This window comes from Tenrec ecaudatus, chromosome X, assembly GCF_050624435.1.
Source record: "Tenrec ecaudatus isolate mTenEca1 chromosome X, mTenEca1.hap1, whole genome shotgun sequence".
NCBI lineage: Eukaryota > Metazoa > Chordata > Mammalia > Afrosoricida > Tenrecidae > Tenrec > Tenrec ecaudatus.
In genome coordinates, this window is record NC_134548.1 from 18149983 (window position 1) to 18177281 (window position 27299).

Consider the following 27299-nt stretch of genomic DNA (forward strand, 5'->3'; position numbering starts at 1 on the left):
ATACTCTTTGTCATTTTATGTTCCCTAATTGTGGTAAAGACAGGTTATTTACTGTGTTTTAATTTTTGTTCCATTTTTTCCCTTCCGTTTGTAGAAACAAAAGTAGAATTTACAATCCTTTGATGTAAATATTACAATTTACCACATGCAAAACAAAACAGAAACCTCCTTTCTGCTAGTTAGCTACTAGGTAGAGTACAGTTGGCCTTTTGCTGCTAAAATTGCTTTTAGTTTGCCCCATAGAGCCAGGGCTTTCACACTCTCAGTTCTAACCCTCCTTCTTCTTCCTAGTCAATGACCCCTTGCTCTATTTCTTTAACTTTGCTCTCTCGTCTGGTAAACTGGCCCAGGTAACACTTGTTTCAGGAAGTTGTTATAAAAATAAGGGAGATAATGAATATAAAGTACTTACCATTCTGACAGATATATGGTAGATGTTCTGTAAATGTTATCTAGTATTATTTGTGTGATAATAAATTATAATAATAAAGGATGTATTTTGGCATATGAGTTTTCTTTTCCTAGAACACGCAGTAGCAATTGATACTTATGTTTTAAATAACATAATTTCACTGAATGAACAGAATTGAACAAATTAACGGTTTTACAAGTGTGCGTTAAATAACTTTGTTAGAACTTTGCCATAATACTCAATGTAGTTTCCTGCGGTGGCTTGATATATTATATAGTGATGAGTATAAAATTAGCATATAAAGCAAGAACATTTTATACTCCTCCTAGAATTGACTAGTTTATTCCTGTGGCAATTGCTGCAGTTTAAAGTTTCTAGTACATTATCTCAGAAGCAGACCAGCAAGGTTCTCATAGTTTTGGTTCTAACTCTTGCTTTTTGTTTATTTGGATCTTTAATCTATTCAATATTGATAACTTTTGATGGTAAAGCCAATATTTTACTCCTGTTTTGTATTCCCATAGCAGGTATTTATAAACAAAGTCATTCAAGAAGAGAACTCTGAAAAAATTTGTAATTTAATATGTTGGATTGATTGGTATTTCTTTTTCTTTTTAAAATAAAAGTCTACAGTCTATTATTTCTGCCATTTCTCCTTTTATCCTAATTCTAAGTGTTACCAATACCCAAACAGGAGAGATAATGTTGCTTAATACCAGTGTGTTACATGAAGTTTGAATGTTGTAATGCACTTACATTGGGATATATATATATATATATATATATATAGAGAGAGAGAGAGAGAGAGAGAGAGAGAGAGAGAGAGAGAGAGAGAGAGAGAGAGAGACAGAGAGAGAGAGACAGAGAGACAGAGAGACAGAGAGACAGAGAGACAGAGAGGAGAGGAGAGATAGGGTCCCAGTGAGCTACATCATTTGTGAGCCCTGATGAAAAATGAAAATTTGGAGCCTCATGTTCCAAAATGACTAAGAATTTCAAGGAGACAACAGCAGAACATAAGGCTCCCTGTTTCTAAAGTATGGTCTTCTTGTTGGTACTTTTAGATACTTACTGGTTTCTGAAAGTATCAAGACTTGAACATCAGATAAGAAATAGATATAACCTGTTCATCATGATCATATAGGTAGACTGGGCAATGAGATTACTGATCAACAACAGAAATGAGAAAAAATAATTCATCCATGAGTAATGACTGAGTCCTCTGAATGTAGAAAAACCGAGGAGAATATAAGCATTTATTTAGTGTGGTCTTTGCATAAGAGCCATATTGAGCTCTTTTTAAAACACATTTTCTTGATTTGGTGGTGGTGTGGTTACTCATTGGGCTGCTACAAGGCCGTGTTCGAACCCACCAACCACTCTGTGGGAGAAGGATGAGGCTTTCTTTTCCCCTAAAGAGTTACCATCTCAGAAACCCACAGGGGGAGATCTACCCTGTCCTATAGGGTTGTTGTAAGTCAGAATTGACTCCATGGCAGTAAGTTTTTATTGTTAATGTGACTTATTATGGAAATTTTATGAAATAATTTTTACTATCCATTTTCTACATGAGGGAACTGAGATTCTAGGATAAAAAACTTGCTTTAAGTCACCAGCAAATGGTGGCAAAATAATGACTATTAGTTCATGTACTTTCACAAGTATTGGTATCATGCTAATATCTATTTTTAGAGGTTAGAAGCAATAATAATAATAATTATAAGGTGAACAGAAAAGTCTACCTTGGATGAAGTACAGCCAGGAATCTCCTAAGAAGCCAGGATGGCAACATTGCATCTCATGTATTTCGGTATGTTAGCTCATGAAACCAGTCTCTAAAGAAGGCATGACGCATACTTACCTGGCACGAAGGTGGTTTTCCCAGGGCGAGAGGCTCACCCATTGCACTCCGGATGTGCTGACCCCTGCGATTTTCCCAAATGTGGGAAACTCCACTGCATAATTTGTGGTAGTGGGGGACTGCGTTCCCGCTCTCCCCTGAAAAAAAAAAAAGCCATGATGCTTGATAAAGTACGGAGAGGTTAAGAAAAACAGAAAGAGATCCTCAAGACGATAGATGGATTGATACAGTGGCTGCAACAATGGGCTCACACATAACAATTATAAGGATGGTGTAGAACCAGACAGCGCTTCTTTCTGGTGTACACACACAGAGGGTTGCTATGAGTCCATATTGACTTGACACCTAATAACAAGCCACAATAAGATTTATATGAGTCGGTACCCCAAAAAACTGGAATTGCCCAAGTGGAAGGTGAATTATGAGAATGATGAATGCAACGAATGTATAAGGGTGCTTTGCTCAATTGATGTATGTACAGACTGTGATAAGAGCCTTATGAGCCCCAATAAAAAGATTTAAAAACAAAACAAAAACCTGAAATTGCACCGAGCAGAGCTTTCGTAGTACACATGTTCTCCCACTAGGCAAGCATCCACCAACTCACTCTGAGTTAAAACACTCGGTGGCATCACCTGGGAAGGTTCTCTCTGTTCACAGTGAAAATGCAGTTTCGCTGTCTCCTCATTTTTGGTGGTGGCCAATTTATGAGAACAGTGTGTTGATGAGGGTGTTTCGTTAAAAAAATTAAGTACATAGCTGGTAGGGTGGGATTCTGGTTTTGGGGGGCTAACCCCTTGTATATGTGTGCATGCTTCACCTGAGCACCTTTTTTTGCGTAGTAACTTGATTTTATAGAAATAGCAATTATTTTCTTCTGCTGCTTTTAATGCGCCCTCATGGCACAATGGGTTAAGCATTGGACTGCTATCTGAAAGTGCATCAGTTTGAAAACACCAGCTATTCCATGGAAGAAAGATGTGGAATCAGCCTCCATAATGATTACATCCTTGGAAACCCTCTGAAGCAGTTCTACTCTGCTCTATAGCGTGTTGGAATTAACTGTTAGGGCTTTTATTGTTCCTTGCAAAAAAACCCGGAAAAAAAACGTATAACAAAAAGTGATTTGTGCGATACTTATAACATGTGGTTACCATTCTTTTTCCTTCTTGTTTCCAGTGTAAAACTCTTTCTGGAGTCTGTGATCACATCATATCCCTGTCATCAGATCCTCTGGTTTCACAATCTGCCCACCTGGAAGTGATTCAGCTGGCAAACATCAAGCCAAGTGAAGGCCTGGTAAGAGATACCATTTTTATCAATGTCGTCATCCATCAGGAGACAGTTAATGACATGGGCAAAGCAACCTCCAAATACGTCAATCTGTGAATTTTAACACTCACTGAGCAGATTTATATTTCTCTTTAGGGAGTTAAGGTAGTGCGAGTTTTCATGATAAGATGTTTTAGGAAGATAAATGAAAATGGAAATGGTGCATGTTGAATTACCCTGTTTACCATGGTGATAATTTAGCTTTCTTGCATTTTTCTATCCCCCTCACCAAAGTGATACTTAAATTTTAAAGCAAATTCAAGTCTGCTGATAAACACCACATTGCTTTCTACCGAAGCACCACGCACGGGGGTGTCTTGTTTGTTTGTTTTGCTTTAGTTTGTTCTGATTTTAATAGCTCTTTTTTCTCCTGGGGTGAGTAAGCAAAACAAAACTCATATTCTTTATAACTCATAGCTATTCTTTTTAAGGGCAAACAAGCAAGTGGATAGCGCCAATAATAGGCTTACATCCATGCATTCTATTTTTACTTGTATTATGTAATAAGATAATCATCTTCTGTATATTGTTCACCTGATTAAAAAGTATATTGCTTCTAAATTTAACCCAAGGGAGAGGTTTTTGTTTTGTTCTGTTTTCAAATAAGCTTCTAGTCCCCACAAAAGCCTGTAAAATTGATGTTAAAGTGGGAGAAAGAGAGACAAAAACCAACAGCAACAAACTGGTTCAAGATCATCTTTCTTCCATAGTTATTCCAGGTTAGCTTCGTGCTTCAGTGTCTGCTTTCTCCTTGTAACTGGATTTTTCCACGGGATCCATTAATACTATTTAGAAAACAGAAATCTGGGAACTTAACATAAATAACCGAATTCAGGCAGTATGTTCTTAAGGATCACCAACCATGTTTAACGGTTGATGTGAATTTTTTTCTTCCAACAGCCACAGATGGCAAAATCCTCAGTAATTGGTGACCAGTGATTTTTAGGTCTGAAGCTGTCTGCTCTATAAAGTCATTTTAACTTGACTCTCGATATTTGGCAATCTCTTTATGGGCATCTTTAGTTCATAGTGCTAGTGAATGTGGCTTTTAAGGGTATTTTCCTGGATTGGTGGAAATCAGCCTGTCAAACATAGCCAGCATGCTATCATCATAGTGTATAACTATTATATATCATTTTGATTCATTTTAAGAGATTATTTCTAACATTTATAAACTCATTGGAAGTAATTATGATTTTAAATTCTTAGTACTTTTTATTACTTTCATTACGTTTAGTTTTACTTTAAAGATCCTTCCATCTATAGCAGGAGGAGCCCTGGTTGCACTGTGGTTTCATGGTTCAGTTTGAAACCAGCAGCTCCTCTCAGGGGAAAGATGGGGCTCTATACTCATGTTAAGAGTACAGTCTTGGAAGCTCACAGGAGCAGTTCTACCCTGTCCTATAGGGTCTCCATAAATTGGCATTAACTCGTTGGCAGTGAGAGTTGTCGACCTATAATATTAAAGTGTTTTCTTTCTACATATTCTCTTTTAGTACTTGAAAAGGAAAGAAGCTTCTCTGAGCATGATATAGAGATTGAAAATTTAGTGACTAATAGACTAAGAGTCAAAACAGAGGCACACAAATTGCTTACATGCCCTTAGTGTGTTGGGGTGGGGGTTGTAAATGTAACCTTTGACATCGATATTTTCATCTGTAAAAGGGAAAGGGGCAATAAGAGTTGTATGAGCCCCTAATAAAATGTAAAAAAAGAAAAGAGGAGAAAAAAAAGAAAATGATTAGGGCAAAGAATGTACAGATGTGCTTTATACAATTGATGTATGTATATGTATGGACTGTGATAAGAGTTGTATGAGCCCCTAATAAATTGTTTTTAAAAGGGGGGGGAAGGGGCAGGAAGGGTGGCTTGAAAACTCAAAAACAGTTTCCACCGAGTCATTTCTTACTCACGGTGACCCCATGTATATCAGTGTAGAATCAGGTTTTTCAGGGTTTTCAATAGCTGATTGTAGGAAGTAGATGGGAAGCTTTTCTTCAGTGCCATCTCTAGGTGGACTAGAAATAGATCTCCCTTTAAAGTCCCTTCTAGTTCTAGGAATCTGTGCTTTTAAGGATAATGGTATTCAAAGGTGTCATTTTATCCCCTCCAACTTTCAATGATGTCATTGGGTGTGTGTAAATAGTCACATAATGTGATTCAATACAATGTTAATTAATGGACTTTAAGAAATCTTGATTTTGTTTTAATACAGATAAAGCCCTGGACTTGTCTTTTATTGCCTTTAATTTAGAAGAAAAATATGTGTCTGTTCTCTGGAATTGTCATTATTTTTAAATGCTGAGCACATTCAATTAAATAATCTGGGAAATCGAAGGGAAAGACTAGGAATGCCTACAACTTGCCAAGTACTTTTCTCAAATTTTACAGAGTAGGTATTAATTTTCCAATTTTTCATATGAGACAACATCAATTGGCCCTAAATACGTTGTTACAAATAGAAGCTCACCACAATTTGAAGGTTTCTGTATGCATATATGGAGGTCATTTTGTTTCCAGAAAAAGCAAATGGACTGAAGAGGTTAGGTACAATGGGGCTTAAAACAAGAAGTCCCACTGAATTGATTCTGAGTTCTAGTGACCCCACAGGCAGAGTACAACTGACCTATGGCGTTTCCAAGACTATGATTCTTTACAGTACCAGAAAACAGCATCTTTCTCCCTCAAAGTGGCTGGTTGGTTCGAACCACCAAGTTTTTGGTTAAAATGGACAGTTTAACCTTTGCTTTAATAAGGCTCCTTATAAGAAGAAGAAAGCTCTAAAACCAAACCAACTGCCATCCAATGGATTCTGACTCGTAGTGAACCTTTTGGGAAGAATACAACTGTTTCTTAGTGTTTCGGAGACTGTAAGTCTTTGCTCACTGCCATTGGGTTGACTTTGACTCATAATGACCTTGTCGAATTTCAGAGACTGTAAGTCTTTCCAGAAGTGGAAAGCCTGGTCTTTTTCACGTGGAGCAATGGTGGTTTCAAACTGCTGACCTTGTGATTATCAGCCCAACATTTAACCACTGCACCACCAGGGCAGACAGCCTCATCACAGAGAGGCTGGTGGGTTTGAACTGCTGACCTTGTGTTTAACAACCCAATACATAACTCACTGCACAAGAGTCCTTAATAAAGAGAAGAGGGAGAAACATAGATTAGCTAAGTTTAACACATTTTATTATTGATGACTGCTTACTTCTAACCTGGCTGATAAGGATAATGTAGCCTTCTCGCCACGTCAGGAGGCTTTTGAGGATTTCAGTTAGGAGGTAATGCATGGTTTGACAACACTCCTTTTCTAGTGGCTATGAGTTGGGCTGCTAATTACAAGGCCAGCAGTTCAAAACCTGACCTGGCTCTTCAGGAGAAAGGCAGTACTTTCTATTCCTGTCAAGAGTTACGGTCTTGGAAACTCACAGGGGCATTTGCATCTTGTCTCTAGGGTAGCTATGAGTCCATATTGACTCGATGCAAGTGAGAGAGAGCAGTTTCTGACTGGTGTTTGCAGTTTAGTTCAGGCTCTTTATAGTTAATATTTGATTATATGCAAAAGAAACCCTTTAAATCCAAGTAAGATGCCGTTAAGTTTCCTTCTCAACAATATAGAGTTAATAAATAATAGAGGAGAGGCTTGAGTCCAGGTAAATCTAAATGAAGTGCAACTGAACAAAGCTAGTTCCATGAGCCCACATTCAAATTTGCAATTGTTCCAGGAATGTGTGAGAATTTGGGGAGAATGACTTAAAACTGGAACTACTTTGGGAAATTTATGTTAAAAGGCCAATGGGAAAGGATAATTGGGAAGACATTTCCAGAGGAAGAAGAGAAACACAGGAAGTGTTCAAAATTAATTTATACAACCTTTTCTGGTGATTCATAGGAGAGTAGACTAAATAAAGACTTTAAAATAATTTATTCAAGGTTGTGATTTTAAAACTCAGCCACCATTAAGTGAGTTTAGTCACTTATATTTGAATTAAATAGAGTTGCTGATTTTGGTAACACTTAGCCTGTGCTCAGCCATAGCAAATGTCTAAATGATAAATGAAGGAAAGAAGTGGAAAGGGGGGGGATTAAGCTTTAACGAGGTATAATTAGCCTAGAAAAATTTACAGAAGGCCTGCCAATCTCAAAACAGAATGTCTCTTATGTACAATGGATCATTACTTTTTTATTCAAAAGACAAAATAGATACAGGCAGGCAGTCCCCTGGTTACTGATGAGATCTGTTCCTCACTGTGTCTTTAAGTTGAATTTGTAGGTAAATTGGAACAAGTTCAATTCAACCTTACTTTTATGGAGTCCAGGTGGTGTAGTAGTTATGCAATATCCTGTGGTCTTCAAGGTCAGCAGTTTGAAACCCAGCTAGCACCACGAGAGATAAAGGTTTTCAACACCCGTAGTTAGTCTCAGAAACTCACAGAGGTGGTTCCACCCTTCGCTATATGGTCGCTATGAGTCTGCACCAGCTCGATGGCAATGCGTTATAGTAGAGCTCTGTTGCGTATGTAGTTGGTTAGCTATTGAGCTACTAAATGTACAGTCCATAATTTCAAATCTACTAGACACACCTCAGGAGAAAGATGAGGCTTTCTGCTCTATTAAAGATCTGCAGTCTTGGAAAAACCCATAGGAGGCTGTTCTGTCTACTCTGTCTTAGAGGGTCACAGTGGGTCAGAACTGACTCCATCACAATGAGTTCCATTTTGTTGTTGTTGTTGTTATTACTTGTTTAATTTGGGTTAGTGTAAGGGAAACCTTTTAAGTGATTGAAATATGATGCATGTAGCAATTGTAGGTGATTGTGATGAAGAATTTGTTGCCAGTAGGAGCTGATTCAGTCATTCCAAATTGAGGGCAAATTTACATAATATAAAGGGGCAACTATAAGGCTTCTATTACTCTGTAAGTCAGAGTTCTTAACCCAGGGACTTATTTTAGATTGTTTCTGTCACAGAAGAAAATCTTTTACTCTGTTAGGAGTGAAGAAAAAGGAATTTTATTGAGCAATAATACAGCTCAAGCAGGACAGCATGAAGTGAAAATACAGTGTGCCCTGGGGTCTTTATGGAGTTAGAGGTTTTTATACAGGAGAACAAAGAAGTAGTGGGTTAATGCTGGATAGGGCTGCAGCTCTTGAGTCTCTTGAGATGTAAAGGGTGGGCCTTTTGGCTGGGTAAGTAGAAGCGAGTTTTACTCCCTAGGTGAGTGGTCCCAGCTGATCAGGTTATACACATTCTTTCTGGGAACCAATTGTTTACATAATGATGCATTATTCATTATTTGCAGGAACCAGTTGTTTACATACTGCTCTTTTGCTTCCTGGGTAATTGATCCCACCATTCCTGTCCAAGTTTGAAGATTTTCTTTTGTATTCCTCGGCTTCTTACAAAGTTAGCCAAATATCTTAGAATTTCTCAGATCTCCAGTTCCTTGAAGAATTATAAGGAATGGCAAGCACAGTGCTTAGTTATGATTAAAACATATTTGTGATATAATACTTCTAAAATGATTTTTAAACAACAACTAGCAGAAAGCTATTGGAAGGAAAATTGGGGCTACCTTAACATATCAAAACTGCATCAGTTGAATCTAAAGGACTGAGTTGGGAGCTCATCCTGGGGTAAGACACTTGGCCTCAGAAAGTTCTTTTCCAATGTAAGCACCTTCACTGTCTCCAAGCATGCCTTGTTCCACGGACTTGACTGTGAGGTTGCTTAGGCTCCTGCTGGTTAACTGGCATTTGGAAACAGAATGAAGCAAATGTCATTTTGGCAGACTGAACAGGAGAAAGGGAACAGTTTAGAGTCAGCTCCAAAATTCATCGATTTTTTTTTTTTTAAGAACAAAGGCAGAATGGCATTTCTGGTGAAAGGAAAGCCTGGGATTATCTTTGTTCCAGAAAGATAGCCATTTAAATTTTATGTCCTCTTGCTGTTCGAACCTTACACACAGGTGATCAGATGTGCTTCTGTGTACTGTTCAATATTCAGAAGATAATCAGATAATAATTTTTCTAAACATTTGGCCATTTTTCTCGTTAGAAGGAAATAAGAAAAATAAAAAGTCAGATTTGATTCTTACAAGCACTTATCACAGATGGTTTATTGAGATTGGAAATGAAAATATTGCAAGAAACATCTATTTTATGTGACAGTCTTTAAATATGCATTGTTTGTATCATATTGGTTATGCCTACAATAAGGTTTGTGTAAGGTGGGCGAGGGGCGCCAGATACCAAATCAGTCGAATTTAAGCAAACAGGCTTTATTAGGGAGAAAAACCCATCCTGGGTGAAGTCTCACAGTGTCCAGGCCGAGGGAGTCGTGCTTCAAGCTATAAGGGTGGTGTTTATATTGCCAGGGAACATGTAACTGGGTTGCCTTGAGTCTGTATAAAGTAAAGTAGTCAGGGATTGAGAGACACAGGTACATCCGAGTTTCTGGAATGTAAGTTGTCTTCCTGGTTCCGGGTGTATTCGTGCAGGGTGCAGGGCAGGCCGTGAGCAAAACGGGCCGCAAAAAAAGACTTGCAAAGTTGGTGAGAGGTTGCATTAGCCAGCTCTGGTCAGCTCTGCACGCGGGTGGGGGGGAGATTCAGAGGTCACTTGCTGCTAGGAGCCGGCCAGATAGTGATCTGGCCAGTTTTATAATTGACTTCTATGTACATGGCTAGGTCTACCTGTATGTAAGCTATTAAAAATAATTTTTATCCATCTAAATTAATTTTAATATAAATTATGTACAGTTATTAGGATGAATCTTTTTATAAATAGTAGATAATTAAGTTCATTTGCTAGTTTTTAAAAAATTATTAAATAACACATATTATTCACAGTCATAGTTAAATTATCTCAAGAATTTGCTTAACTCAATATCAATGGTGTCATTTTTTTCTTAGGGTACTGGAATTTCTCTATTACCTGGTGATTTATGAAGTTATTTAACACTTGCTAAAAACCTTTATTTCATAATCAGAAATATAGAGCGCTGAGATAAATGTGGAATAAAAAAATAAACATCTGCTTACAGTTGTCAGAAAAAGATGAACAATTAAAATAAAGTTAATATCAAGCCCAGTTACTTCCTTATTACTATATTTTACATTGCACATGTGTGGTAAAGATGTCTTGGTCCTTTAGAATAGATGTTAAACAGTCAGTCTTAGACTTTAATATCTAGTTACTAAACAATAAGTCAAATAACCATACATAAAACTCACAACTCTTGATAGTAGTTGAGATGTGGACTCTAGGATTACATTGCCTGTTCTTGAACAATGACTTCACCACTTAGGGCAAGCTACCATTTCCTTTACTCGCAAAAAGGTCGTAATAGTCACCACCACACAGGCAGGCAATTGTGAAAAATATATGAAAGACTTAGAGTCTTCCCTGTGTTTGTAACATGTAGGTATTAGTAATGATGTGGAGGAATGATGACAGTTTTGCTAAAACCTGAAGAATGATTGCAAACATCTTATTTTTTCTAAGTTCTATAGTAACAATGTTATCCTTACCTTTCAATAAATAATGGGATACATCTACCTGTCTCCAGCTTAAAATTCAATATTACTACAGAGCCATTGATACTTAATTCCTATTTCTACTTCTGTTAAGAAGGCTTATTTTATATAATATAAAATTATAAACTTTTCAATTAAGAAAATAGTTAATAGGTAAATGATCATCATTTTTAATTACACTCATTTTGTTTCACATGAGAGACCTAAGCTCAGTCACTTGGGGAACCGATACCAATATTTAAGACGTATGACATTACTGAAATGACCTTTTAGAATCAAAGCCTGAACAAACCAAAGCCAAGTTTACTACTTCAGGTTGATTCCAATTCATGGTGATCACACACATTATAGAGTAGAATTGGTTCACAGGATTTTCTTGACTGTAATTTTTTTAATACTTTCTACTTTCCTTTAATTTATTTTTCTTTTTTAAATCATTTTATTGGGGGCTCATACAACTCTTATCACAATCCATACATACATAAATTGTATAAAGCACATTTGTACATTCATTGCCATCATCACTCTCAAAACGTTTGCTCTCCACTTAAGCCCCTGGCATCAGCTCCTCATTTTCCCACCTCCATCCCTGCTCCCTCTCCCTCATGAACCCTTGATAATTTATAAATTATTATTTTGTCATCTTACACTGTCCAATGTCTCCCTTCACCCACTTTTCTGTTGTCCATACCCCAGGGAGGAGGTTATATGTAGATGCTTGTAATCGGTTCCCCCTTTCTATCTCACCCTCCCTCCACCCTCCTGGTATTGCCACTTTCACTACTGGTCCTGAAGGGATCATCCGCCCTGGATTCCCTGTGTTTCCAGTCTCTATCTGTACCAGTGTACATCCTCTGGTCTAGCTAGATTTGTAAGGTACAATTGGAATCACGATACCTGGGGTGGGGAGGAGGGGGAAGCATTTAAGAATTACAGGAAGTTGTACGTTTCATTGTTGCCACACTGCACCCTGACTGGCTGTCTCCTCCCGACGACCCTTCTGTGAGGGGATGTCCAGTTGCCTACAGATGGGCTTTAGGTCCCCACCCTGCACTCCCCCTCATGCACAGTGACATGATATTTTGTTCTTTGATACCTACTAACTGATCCCTTCAGCACCTCCTAATCACACAGGCTGGTGTGCTTCTTCCATGTGGGCTCTGTTGATTCTCAGCTAGATGGCCGCTTGTTTACCTTCAAGCCTTTAAGACCCCAGACACTATGTCTTTTGATAGCTGAAACCATCAGCTTTCTTCGCAACATTTGCTTATGCACCCATTTGTCTTTTGCAATCGTATCATGGAGATGAGCACATAATGCTATGATTTTTTGTTCTTTGATGTCTAATAACTGATCACTTCAGCACCTCGTTATCACACAGGCAAGTGTGCTTTTTCCACATGGGCTTTGTTGCTTCTGAGTTTGATGGTGGCTTGGTTATTTCAAGCTATATCTTCTGATAGGCGGGCACTATTAGCTTTCTTCACCACATTTCCTTATGCAACCGCTTTGTCTTTAGCGATTGTGTCAGGAATCTTGGCTGTTATTTTTGTGTGTGTGTGTGTTAATCCCATGGCTTTTTTTTAACAATTTATTGGGGCTCATACAATTCTTATCACAGTTCATACATATACATACATCAATTGTATAAAGCACATCTGTACAGTCTTTGCCCTAATCATTTTTTTCTCTTTTCTTTTCTTTTTTTATATTTTATTAGGGACTCATACAACTCTTACCACAATCCATACATATACATACATCAATTGTATAAAGCACATCCATACATTCCCTGCCCCAATCATTCTCAAGGCATTTGCTCTCCACTTAAGCCCCTTGCATCAGGTCCTCTTTTTTTTCCCCCTCCCTCCCCTTTCCCTCCTCCCTCATGTGCCCTTGGTAATTTATACATCGTTATTTTGTCATATCTTGCCCTATCCGGAGTCTCCCTTCCCCCCTTCTCTGCTGTCCCTCTCCCAGGGAAGAGGTCACATGTGGATCCTTGTATTCAGTTCCCTCTTTCCAACCCACTCACCCTCCACTCTCCCAGCATCGTCCCTCACGCCCTTGGTCCTGAAGGTATCATCCACCCTGGATTCCCTGTACCTCCATTGGCTGTTATTTTTATGGAAACAGATGACCAGACCTTTCTTCTGCAGTACTGATGAATGAATTCAAACCACCAATCTTTAATTTAATGGACTTTCTCAAATCATTTGTGCCACCCAGAGACTCTAAAGTCTACGCAATAATTTCCTGAGAGTTCTATACTTATTTATTTTTATCTCTTACTTGCTTTCAGTGGAAGTACATGTATATTCAAATATCTAAATAAACAATTAGGATTCCTGGTGACACAATGGCCCAAGTTTCTGGCTGTTAGCTCAGAAGGGTGGTGATTCCAATGCTCCTGCTGCTGCTCTTACGGAAACAGAAGAATGAGCGCCTGGAAACTTCTACCGGCCATGATCACATCCGTCCTCTCCTGCAGGGCGGCTGTGAATTGGAATGCACTAGATGATAGCAGGATTACTTTGGAAACATATACTTAATAAAAAGCCTTGGGAAGTGAACGTTATAGTAATTGTTTACATGGTGCTAATATATGCTTTTTCTTACTGGGATTCTTGGCTATTGCTCAATCCTTGTTATTCCAAATTTGACTTTCATTAAAATGAACGGTTTTCACTTATGGAATGAACCAATGACTTACAGTGCAAAGCACTTTTGTAGATAAAATTTAAGTAATTTTTCCCCAAAAGATATTTTAAAGTGATAGAATCTTCTTCAGCAGGGAAAAAAAGCCATTAATTGAATCTATAATTTTCAAATTGTATTTAGTATATTTTAATTCTTGATTGGGATATTTTTATCTTTAATTTGTTTATTGAGCTATCATTAACATAACATACAATTCAATAGTTCAATCATATTTTTAAAAAATTGTGCAAACATCACCACAATCAACTTTGAAACATTTTCTTCCTCTATATCCATTGCTCTTGTCCTTCCATTTTCCTCACCCTCCCTTCTTAGGGGATTATTATTTCAGTTAGTCTTCATAAATCCTGCCTTCCCTATATAGAAAAGCATATGAAACAAGGAAAAAGAATGGGGGGGTGGGGTTGAGCGGGGGGCAACGGACCTAGCAACAACGATCATATAAAACAGTGAAAGTCCTCAATCTAAGAAAAAGCAAATGATATTAAAATTTTAGGGCAAATTGAAAGTGTGTACAAAAAGAGATCTGATGAGAAAGTGTTGCATTTCAGTCAAGTACTGTTTCTAAGAACCTCTTTACAATATTCTTTGTCAGACATTAGGACTGTTCATATTCCTGGTCTATGGGCAATGGGGATTCCCTAGGGAATGTTTTGGGGGCTTCTACCATCATCCTTAGCATTCTGCAAATTGGTTGTGTGGAATTTAGGTACTGGGTACTATTCTCTCTTCTGATTTGGATCTTATTATACGCAATCCTTTGGTCACACATGCTGGTATGTTGCTTCTGTGTGGACTTAGTTGACTCTTCAATTAGATGGCTGCTTGTTTTGAGACAAGACCTTTAAGACCCTAGACACTGTTTTTCCTGATAGCTGGGAACCATCTAATTTCTTCACCACATTTTTCTATGGTACCCAATATCTTCAGTGATATGAGGGCAAGCACAAGGTAGGGCCATGCCTCAAGAACTATTTGTTCTAATATTAGGGCTATGATCAAGCAATAATTCAGTCTATTCATATAACTTTTAGTTCTATATATCCCTGGTTCATTTTTGGAGACATCTTTGCCATTTTGTTGTATTACATCATAGAACATCCCCATGAGACTTAAGGTAATTCTACTGATAGTAACATTAGTATAGTCAATGATAAAATACATATTTTTCTTTTAAAGTCCCATGACTACTCATAATTTAATTTTTTGTTTTATTTGTTATTTGTTAGAGTTTGCACAATTCCAGATTTTCTGAATAATTGTTAAACTCTCATGAGGTTTTTACTAAAATCTATTTTTTAAGTAGAAATAGAATCTTACTCTTTTATGGAGGTGGAGGTGTTGTCACACATTACTTCTTAAATATTCATGAAAAGTTGATTACATAGAATGAGTGAAACTTCATTAATATGATATAAAAGATAATACAGGTAGTATTGTCATTTGTTGGTCTCCAGTTATAGTTTAAAGAACACTGTGGAAACCTACTGTTTGTTGTGTAATGTGTGTCAAGTATATGCCAATATTTGAGTCACCTTTTGTTAACTTTAATTTTGCCATGAAACATAGAGTGTAGACTTTGTGCAAGATTAATTGAACTCTTCAGAGTATTGAACTAACATGCAACATTTTTATAAATCTCAGGCGATTCACTTACCCAGTAGTTATTTGGTTAAGTAAACTTCAAGCCACTTCCCACAAGATTAGAAACCAGAACATCTGGCAAGATTTTATCACTAGTTTAATGACATAATTGAATCATATATCTATCACTCGGGCATGTAGCAACTGTAATTCCATAGTGTAATTTTGTTTTTTTGTGTGTGTGAGGTTATAATGTATTTGAAAATATTCCAGTTGCTTCACTTTTCCCCCTTGATGCTGTCTTTTTCTTAGGGTATGTATATTAAATCAACCTATGATGGCCTCCATGTAATTACTGGAACCACAGAAAATGTAAGTATCATAGCATTTTAAGTTTTGGAGTGTGTTTTTCCCTTTTAATGTTTACCAGCTTAAAGATCTCACATAATTAACATTGACTTTTGAGTAACATGCATACATTAAGAAGTACAACTTAAAAAGACATAATGAGTTAGAGCTGGTTTCAAGTAATTTCAGTCAATTTATTTGTTTAAGATTTAACTAGTTACTTAAAGTCAATTTGATGGTTTCTGTTCACGGCCAGAGATGTGTTTTTGTAAAGTATTTTCAGGTTCATGACAAGTTATGGTGACATCTAAAATGAATCTACTTCCATCTGTCAAATATTTTGGTTATTTTAAGAAACTTACTTCATGCCTCAAAGGAACATTAGATAGGGCAGGCTTTCTGAATCTTGTAGAATTATGCTCCGTTGCTTGCAGAATAGGAGGGAGCAGCTCAGTGGTTCCCACAGTGTGGTCAACCTGTTGAATCAGAAACTCTAGGGCCTAGCCTCTATTTCTGAACAAGAGATTCTCTTTTAAATGAGTCGGAGACATGATCAAGTCTGAGAACCACTGAAAAGCAGTGGGCCAGAAGTCCCCAGCCCTTGAAGGCTGCCCTAACCAGCTCTGCTTCCTCATGGCAGTATTGCTTTTGGTAAATCACTTACCCTCTCATTGCATCAGTTTCCTCCACTCTAAATGGGAAATATTATTTGCTCTACATACCTCACTACATTGCTATGGAAATCCAGTTAATAAATGGGAACGACTATGCTATAAAAAGCTATACAAATGTGAAATGCTCGCATTGGGCATTAACTTGATCTGTATACTTGATTTGAATAGAATAAATCAGCATTCCTGCACCTGGTTGTTCCAGACTTCCATTCTGTTTTATATGCAGGTATTAATAAATCATTTAGAGATTCTGACAAATTACATGTTTGTGCAGTGTTTCTTAAAAGAAGAATGAAATGAAATTAGTTTAATCTCAAGTTATTATTGATCTTGACAATTTATCAAAATTTTCTTTTTAAAATTAACGTTCTATTCATCTAAATTACATAGTATTTTTAATCCTTCTTTGATTTTGTCCCCACCTTTATCTCCTCGTTTTGTGTTAAGGTAAAACATATAATATTCATCAATCAAATTCCTACAGCAGCTTCATAATTTGGTATTAAATATGAGTTATATAGGAATCAGAATATCAATTAAATATATATTGTGAGCTGTTTAAAAATTTAAAATACAGTACAGCGCTGAAACAATATGCTTGCCAGTGATCATTCCCATTTATTCGTATATTCATTTCATTATTTATTTGACAAACTTCTTTTGTATGTCGGCTATGCTCCAGGCAAGGGCCCGGGTGATAAAAGAATTTTTTTTAATGTTACCTTTCCTGCCCTAAAGCAAGTCTGAATTTATCTTTGTAAACGGGTAGCGAAATCATATGACCAAAGGAAAGAATAGTAAATGCCACCAAGCAAGGGAAATCAGAAAGAGTCAGGGAAAAAATGATGAATTGAACTACATCTTGAAGACTTGATAGGAACATATGTCTATTGTGTGGGATATGTGGAAAAGCATTGCGTATTATATGCTTTGCTCATATGAATTATTTTGGAAATATCTTTTTCTTGAAAATGTTTTACAGATTTTGGCATGCTTAGTCATTTATAAATAGGAGATATGTCCACTCTTAGTAAACCTGCTCACTAAAGTGGTCCCGTTTTTTCGCTCTCCTATTTCTTATTTTTTTCAAATGCAAAATGAGAAATGATCTGTAGGATCTTTCTTCACACTGAAAGTCTACAATTTATGTGACTTATTTTCATTTCAATTTATGTGTAACAAATGCTATTTTCTATCAAACCAGGACCATTTGCTTGATATTTTTTCTTCATACATTCCTTAAAAATGATCAATTGTGGATCAGATGGAATAGGGACAGATACCATAGTGTTATCTTTTCAGGGTTTTTATATGGTATTTTTCTCTTTTACTAATAAAGATCTGTGGAATAAATACATTTTTTCCTTGTCATCCTTAGGGCTTCATTCACATGCTAGCTGAATCTAGCTCCTTAGTAGTATACTTGTATTATTACTTCACAGACTGGAACTTTGTGAGATGTATTAGCTTGAATTCTTGTTTATGGCAGATACTTTTAACATTGTTTTAAAACATTTCATTGTAAATTAGGTAATAGTATATACATCAGATGATCATTTTTGTATTCAATAACTTAAACAACTCATCAAACATATGTTTATTGAATTAAGGTTAAGTCGTTTTAAGACTTCTTTACTGGAAATTGGAGGTCAATGAAAAGTAGATGAACTAGAAATTACTTTTATTGCTGGTTTTATAAATCTCTATTGAGAATAAGGAAAAAAGTGATGGGTTTATTATATCCTATAGAAGCATTAGCATTTTATTTTTAGCACATTGCATGTGGTTTATTTGCCGATGTATCATATTATATAAAACATAGAAATCGCTCATCATATAATTAGATCTTTAGAGAGAGAATATCATACAATACAGTTTTGGGCTACTTTCTACCAACCTTTGGTTTTCTAAATTATTCCGCATTGATATTATTCATGATGAAAAAGTTAGAATCTTAATTATTAGTCTTCAACATTTATGCTGATAATGTGAGCATAGAAATTTATGCAAATTATGTATATTAAGCAGAAAGGATCAAAGTCTATAAAAAATAATCTTTTAAAATGTATGATGAAGCTGTTCATCAGTAGAACTTAGCAGGGTTGTCTGCATGACTTTTACAAAAGTTAACATTATCATTCAGTTAGTATTATCATTTATTTCCTGTCATAATACAGAGTACAAATAGCATATTAAATACTGGCAACAATTTTTATTTGTTTAATTCCTTGAAGACAATAATTTAAAACTTGGTCTAGTTTAAAGAGATTACCTTATTTATTGCCAGAGAGAGAAAATGACTCATAAAATTACGTCCTTTATTATTTCTTTTATATTATATTCAGTCACCTGCAGATCGGTGTAAGAAAATCCATGCTGGCGATGAAGTGATTCAAGTTAATCATCAGACTGTGGTATGTATAATTACCTTAAGAGTCAGTGGGAAGAACTAAGTTAAAGATTTACTAAAGTTTTACAAAATACTAATGAGAAGAAGTTGTCTGTATGTAGAACAATTGAAGAAATCACTGGAAAGCTATTTCTCATTATTTGATGTAATGTAACCATGGTTCGAAAAGAACATGAAATGCCGGTGGTGGTTTCAGTGAAGCATCCAATACAATACTATGTGGACAGGTGTAGGATAACATACATCAAATGAACTGGGATAGTAATTTTGCATAAAAATTAAAGTGGTGATGCATATAAATTTGATATTTTCTTGATATAAGTGTTATAAGTTTAATTTTTAAAAGTTTGATTGCCTGGGAAATATGCTTTGTAATCATTTGCATTGATTTATTTACTTTAGCATTGATTTGTTACTAAAAACACCAGCCTAGGAGTTTTCATTTTTCCTTTAAGTACAGATTTCTTTGAAAATTTTAAACTTTAGTAGCTGAATTGGGTCTTCATTTCTTCGAAGAGCTCTTGACTCTAGTTTTAGTTGAAAATCGATTGCATTAATTAAATAAATTAATAAAATGTTCTCATGAGGAGTTCTGGTGATCCATTGGCTAACTAGCTACACTGCTAACCAAAAGGTCAGGAATGCAAACCCACCAGCTACTCTGCTGGAAAAAGATGTGGAAGTCTCATTTTAGAGTGGAAAGAGTAGAAACCCAAAGGAGGCATTCTACCTTGTCCTATGTGGTCCCTGTGAGTCAGAGTCAATTTTAGGGCAGTGAGTTGATTATGAACCTCATGACTTTATTTAGCTAAGAATGACAGTGGCATTCTGTGATTTTTGAAAATTTTCAAGGATCCTCTTTCTTAATCCTAAATTTAGAAAATGAATGTTACATTATTTTCATTTCTTACTATTTTCTTTGCCTCAGTTGATTCATTTTGCTATATTTTTTCTGCCAAAATAATGTGTATTTTTTAATAATCAGATTATTAATATAACAATCTTCATTTGGAATTTTTGGATAAATAGTCTACTTGTAGCTCACTAACTCGTCAGAGTACAGAATTCTCTTTCACTGCAACCTTTTAACTAAGTTTATTTTGTCATGTCTTAGTGGTAAAAGAAACTTAGAAAAGCTATATTTTGTAGATAAAGAAGACTTGTGTTAAAAGACTTATCTTCCTCAATGATTCTGATTTCAAGGCAAAGGGACTCATTTTAATGTTGCCTTCGAATGAACTGAGAAGGTGGTGATATTTTGGAAAGGTTCCTAAACCCGGATGATCACACTATGCTTGTTCAATAAGTTCATTATCTAAACGAAAGCTTAAAGTTTATGGGAGAAAGACACTAAATAATCTAGAATATTGGTTGGAGACAAAGCTTTTCTGTGCTATAAACGTGTTGACGACTAGAAAGTTCTCATTACTTGAAATTATGCAAAGTGGTTGTCCTGACTGCAGTTTCTTTTCCCCTAGGATGAGGATTTGGGCTATGGGATAAAGCAGCTGCTTCAATATATTGGCAGCTTTTCCCTCTCTTACAATGTTCACGCTGCCTCCATTTCTGAAATGTGACCTTAACAAATATGACATCTGGCGGATAGTTCCTGCACTTACTTGATTCTGAGGGTAGAAAATAATATCTCAGGGGAAAACAACAAACTTATTCAAAAATGTTTAAGGGGAATAGTCTGTAGACTATTTTCCCCCAAGCTTAGAATTAATGAAATCTGTATGGATTGGTAACATTTAAGTATAATAAGAGTATGTATATATATTTTTGCATCATAGCAAGAGTCAAAAATGATGACAGTTCTACAGAATAATGACTGCCGAAAGTGGGTTTCGGTTTTTGCTGTGAAATCGACCTAGGGTTGGTTCTCAGTGAGTTGTGGTGGCTAATTGAGCTCCAGTTTACTTGTTTCATAATCATAACAATAGTCAACACTTGCTGAGTTCTGGCACTGGGCCAAGCAGTACATATTTTATTTCATTCATATATTACAATAATCCTAAAAAGTGATTCTTTTTGGAAATTGAGGGTTATAATAATTATGTAATTTACCCACAACTTGGGGCCGTCTGAATCTAAGGCCCATACCCTTACTTCAGTTTTAGTACATTGCTTTCCCAAACTGAAATTGCGAAATGATCAAACAAAAGGAAGAAGGATCCCAATAAGCATGTAAGTACATCTCAAGGTTTAGTGAGAGACTAGTGAACCTCAAGGTAAGAGAGAAGAAGAGGGAAGTAACGTTACAAGTGAATTTGAAATGTCCTTTTACTACCGCTTCTATTCTTTCCCCTCATCCCCTCAGATAGACTAGATATGTTTTACACCTCTCACAATGTGGGGCACACATTAAGGATTCATTGAAACAGAACTTTCCCACCTTTCTTCCCTCTCTTTACATATTGGAACACTGGGTCACCCTGAGTCCACTTCTCGATGAGCACCTTATAGGGCCTGCACATTGATTTTCCTTCATACTAGAGGCATTCTCTCATTCTAGAAAAAGCGTTGAGTTCTATGAACGTAGCTTTGCTTAATAATTCTCTCAATGACTAGATTTTCTCTTTGGTGTTCAATCAAGTGGAAAATTTGTGGGAGTGCGGGGAAAGGGTTTTGTGGAATGCAACTTACTTTGTGTTTCCAGATGTTGCCTGTATTCTGGTCTCTACAATGTTTCCAAATTCTTACTACACAATAGGGAGAGGAGATAAAATGCAAATTATCTGGAATTTGTTTCTAGGAAAGGGTTGCTAGGTAGATACATTAGTGGAAACAAGTGTAAATTATTTGTAATATGCAAGGACCTTTCCTATTCTTGCTTTTATTGCCATGGACCTTATGGGTTGGTCATGATGTAATAATAAGGTCCATTAAAGTATAGCCCAGTTATACTAAAAATGTACAGTTCATATTAGTTCTCTAATCCGTTAGCTAAATGACCATGATGTATTAATTTCTAATTTTATGAAAAATCAATTTAGTGTCAATAATGAGAAAAGCAACTTTTAAATCTTATTAATTTTGATGATAGCAGTCCAGTTTGCGTTTTTCTGTAATTGTAAAATTTCTTACTGCTTAAGTATACTTGAGTATACCTTTTACAGGTAATTATGCACAACATATAGAAGTTGCTTGAAAGTTTCCCCTAAATGTCTAACAAAGTTGAATGAATCACAGATTAATTCAATTATTATTTTTGAAATCACTTTATGGTATATCTTGTCCAGTTAGACCTGTGTGTTTCTAGTTTGTTTTTTAACATATTTTTATTTGAAATGAAACTGGAATTTTTATGTCCATTTTCATGTTGCTATTTTTTTAAAGTTATACATGGCTTTTAACTTATCTACCCAACCTACTTCTGTGGCCGAGAAGCCGTGACTGCCAGGTAGGAAGAAGGCAAAATCATGACCATCCAAGCAAAGCAGATTGAGTCCTAGTGCTTGTCTTCCCCACCACTGAAGATCCAACTCCTCACAGGCTGCTGGACTCTCCCAAGATTTTCCCACTTCATCTGCCACTATACTCCTCTCTTGGGGAGATACCTCTGCATAACTTGAATCAGCAACTCTTCCTTCATGATGCACGTTTTCTTTTTTCTTTTTTTTGAACCTCACAGGACTGTTTATAGTAATTAAAGCTATTTGGGCATATTCCTAATGAATCTGTTAATTTTCATGTTAACACTGTCTTGGGTATGAGATTCCTTCCTTACTAAAACCATATACTTAGCTCCTTAGAATTGTCCATTGAAAAGAATGTCACACATGATGGTTGAACACAGCATTCTGAAATTTGTCCTTTAATTTTGTACAAATATAAAACCTATTGGCTATTATTTTTAAAGGTCTTTTGGAACCTGGTAACTACACTGGGGCATGAAAGGATTCAATTGATATGGCTAGCAAGGCTATTGAAAGAGGAAAAAAAATAACCAAGTTTGGACAGTCTAGGAAAAGATAGATGGTGACACGTGGTCAGTATGATGATCACTGATTAGCGAGAGATGGACAATGAGAACTGTGACCTAGAGATTGTTATTACTGCTAAAAATGTTACACATCATTGAGCAAGATGAGTAGGTGATAGGAGTGGGAATGGGGTTAAGCAAGGGCACAGATTCCGTCATCTGAAAATTTTTACAAACGTGTCTCCCTCATTTTTATTCACACTGTAGCCTCTCCCATTTTTGCTCCACTCTCACCTTCTTATTTCCTCACCCTCAGAACAAGAGAGGACTTGGTGCCACTTAGCCCCTCGACTTGGCAGTGATGATTAGTTTCAGTTCTTCACTGAGTGAAATCAGTACCATTCTGTGGTCTAAAATCAGATGTCCTTTCTCTTTTCACTTACTATAAATTGTCATTTTTTTCAGGTTTTCTTCTAATTGTAGCTATTTCTCCTTTAACATTCTCTTTTCTCACATGACTAGTTTTCCTCCATTTTTGCTCGTTCTGTTTTATTCTTGTCTATGTTTCTTTCTGTTACATATTCTAAAAGGAGAGCACATTTTTCTTACAAATTTTCTTATACCTCAAAATTTGAAAAAAAGTGAAATCCAATGACGGTCTATCTGGTGTACCCCATTCCTGTAAAAATGAATGATTAACTGGATTATGGAGACTAAATATGTTCATGTAGTATTTAAAATATCACTTAATAAATTATTAATACTTTAAAATAACTATGTTAGCAGTTTAAGAAATTCTCATTCTAGGAGAGGGAATTTTTCTCTTTTGCAACGGTGGGGAAAACCCCTAAAGAGACTTTTACCAAAAATTAAAGGAAACTGAATTCTAGATCTCAGTTATTCATAATATTTCAGATTCTACTGTATAGTCATGTATTTTTTACATGGATTACTTTAAACTTTATAAGAATGTGTGGAAACTGGTTTTGTAGTGCCACATACTGAAATAAATTACATTTTTGACTAGAGAAATCAATTTGTTATTTTACTATCCAACATATTGCATTTTTCTCTTATAACATTAAAGTTTATGAAGACTTTCTATAAAGTCAATAAATTGTATGATGCCTTAGCATTGTTAACTGCCTGTCAGAAAATCTACTTTCTTTGCAAATCTCTGCAGCTTGATTTATTTCTTCATGTTTGCTACTAATTTACTAGTCTATTCTTGAAATATGTAATTACTATTTAAAATTGTACTCTAATTTTATTTTAGTGTAATTTTCAGTGTCCACAGATAGTTGATATTATTTACTTATTTCATATTGAATTGAAAATGTGTCTTATGAGTAATGATTTTATATGCACTTTAAAATGTATCTACTGGTTGAAATTCTTTACTACTACTACTACTTATTAAATGTGCAGCGCATTTTGAAACTCAGTAACAATAATCTCAGCCCTTTTGCCAGTCTTTATCAAAAGAGAAAATATATCAGTCATAGTTGCCTAATGTAATTCCTATAAATTGTAGGGATGGACAATTAGTGGATCTCATTTAACTGCTTGGAGAGGATAAAGAAATTATTACATCAAAGTGAAATACATTATAACACCAGAAAGAAAGAAATTCAAGAGATAAGGACACTTGTGTGAAATTCATTTTTAGGTTACATAGCCCTAAGATTCAAATACAGGGTTTAATCCAGTAGCATGGTGGCTGAAATTTTAAGAGAACATAGCCACTATTTAATTTTACGCATCCTCTCACACTGTCCCCTCTATATTTCATTATCTTACTATTGGGCAATAAACAATTAACTTTAATTGGGAAGATTGGCATGTAGAGTTTACTATGGCTCTATTTAGTGCCAACACTTAGTTATTTTTTTCTGCATTGCTGTGATTCTGGTAAAATGATTACTAAAGATAACATCTACAGTAACAATACTTATGGCCAATATGGAAGTTATTAAAAGAAAACTTCATTGCAAATTTTAAAAGCTATTTATTTAGCCAGACACAAGGTGACCTCGAAAAGTTTGTGGGAAAATATCATTGAATTTTTAATTCTATTTTTCCATGAACTTTTTGAAGCCTCTTCATATATGTATGCATAAACAGGTAGGTCAGTAGACTGATTTCGTATTTTGATAAAGATACTTTTGTAATGTTTGCTAGAATATTCAAAGATGCATATATCTATGTGAAACGTCTACTAGTAAATAGCATTTAAAAATTATTCATAGTGATGTAAAATTTGAAGCTTGTCACTTTAGAGCACAAGGTTTTGGTTGCTCCCCAACTCCCCCACTCCACCCCAATTTTGGTTCCCAACCTAAATTTAAGCATTATTTTGTTTTCATAAACAAGAAATGACGTTTTCTTTATTATTTCTCAGACTTGAAGGGAGACTTTATATATATTTAGATACACATTCTTTGTTTCATTCCTTACTTTGGTGATTATGAGCCTCTTTTATTAATTAAAATTATTTCCAGTGTCTTTCAACAGAACAAAAATGAAATATAGGAAACAGTTGAATTTCAACAACTTCCAAATATAGGTAAAACTTAAATTGTTTTTACAATTTAACCTATATAAATATCTTTATAAAATTCCTAGTTATAAATCTGTATTTGGATTTTTCAAATAAATGTTACTGCTTTTAGTGGAATGAGGTTCTGTGATACGATGAAAAATTGACACACATATTTGCCTTTCGCTAGGATATTACTGTCTTTTTCTTCCATCTCTTCATCACAAAGGTTTTCAGGCTCAGTCTTATGTTTTGGGGAAGTTTTGGGAAAGTCAAAAGACATTGTGAATTTAGAAGAACTGAAAATAATTAGCTTTGATTTTAGTTTTACACAGCATATATGAACATAACTATATGCCCCCCCCCCAAACAAAAATAACCATCGACCTTCAGAGACCCCAACATAAGCAGAGACACCAGTGAAACCAAAGCTACAGTTGGTGTAAATGACAGGTTACAGAAGATAGTCCAAGTAGCTTCATATAGAAAGTTGCCACCTTTGGTAAAAATGCATGTGTGATTCAGAGAACTTAGAGTAAAAATGGACGGTTAATCATTTGTTCCTTCCATAAACTTCCTCATGAAGCAATCAAGGGCTTCTGATTTAGCCCTCAATCTTTTTTGGCTACGGAATGAAAGATTCCAGGAAGATGGTGATAGGCTGGGGGAGGGGACTTCTTGTATTGCTCAAGTTGACTCAGACTCCCCGTCCATCTTCATCATTGGAAAATTATGTTCTCTTTTAGTGCTTGATTTTTATATGCACTTTATACTACATATGCACATTAATTATATAGGACTGTGAAGTGTATATGAAAATAGTATTCAAACAGATGTATGCAAAGTAAAATTGTGAGCAACTCAACATTGTCCAAGTTTCACAATACACTTAGGCAACATACTCAAAATGCCTTGGTGTATTCTTATTCACTGGATAAATTCCTTTCAAGGTTAAGGAGGATGTGAGATGATTGAATGAATAAAATTGTGGGGTTTTGTTCCCCATTAGAATAAAATACTTAATTCCCATATCCTTTCTTTTCAAATGCTTGCTTGTTTTGTGTTCTCCCCAGACTATCTCTTTTTATCATACTTATACAAATACCAGTACTAAGGTTTATTTGAGATATATAAACTGGAAAATTTCAAAATTTCTGAAAACTGAGTCACCTATTCAAATGATTTTATGCTTGGATTTAAAATAACTTTTGCATATAATCCCTTAATAGAATGCACATTCTTTAGTTCATCTTTTAAATTTTATATCATTCTTTTTAGGGAATTAATTATTATGGAAGAGCATATATACTAGGTATTAATATCATGAATCTCTTTATTAGTAGCTAGTGAAAATATTAAGAGAAGATGAAGATTACAGATTGGTACTCAAGATTTAGTATTTCTAGGCTCTTTAATGATATTGCGTATCAAAATTACTTTTAAAATGTTTACATTCGATATTTTTTCATGGCTCTGTTTTGCTAAAGAAATAGGTAATCATTGGTATAAAAATTGGATTTATTAGGTACTTTAATTTTTTTGTAATGTAAATATGTTTTGAGAACCAAAGATTTTAGGAAACACTTAAGTGCCGTTACCCACAGCACGATGAGTTCTGTATTGAATGAAGGCCCTTCTGTGCTTTTAAAATAGAAAAAGGATATTTGGGTATAAGAGATCCATATCAGAAGACATTTCAAGTCTCTTTGGAATTTCATTCGTGAGGAGGCATCATTCATAGATTTCAACCTGAGATATGGAGCCTATGTATACACAGAACCATGTCTAAGTGTTAATGATGAATTTGTTTCTTTGTCTTGTGAATGGTTATTCGAAAAATCCCAAGAAATGTTCCACCTTCCTACCTGTGACTATAGTGATGCTCTTTAATAACAAACTCCAAAACATAGCTGCGAATTAGGTAAAGAAGTTCTAAGTTGATAAATTTAAATCCTTT

General features: G+C 35.5%; 1 protein-coding gene and 1 pseudogene across 4 annotated transcripts in view; both read left to right on the top strand.

Annotated features, from left to right (window-relative positions):
* Positions 1-27299, top strand: part of CNKSR2 (connector enhancer of kinase suppressor of Ras 2) — a 296606-nt gene that overhangs the window by 127395 nt on the left and 141912 nt on the right. For all 4 annotated transcript variants that reach the window (XM_075539028.1, XM_075539029.1, XM_075539030.1 and 1 more), the window contains exons 6-8: positions 3453-3572; positions 15759-15818; positions 18814-18882. In XM_075539028.1, coding sequence (XP_075395143.1) covers positions 3453-3572; positions 15759-15818; positions 18814-18882 — 249 coding nt within the window. The remainder of the gene's footprint in view (positions 1-3452; positions 3573-15758; positions 15819-18813; positions 18883-27299) is intronic.
* LOC142435116 (U1 spliceosomal RNA) lies at positions 2266-2413 on the top strand (annotated as a pseudogene).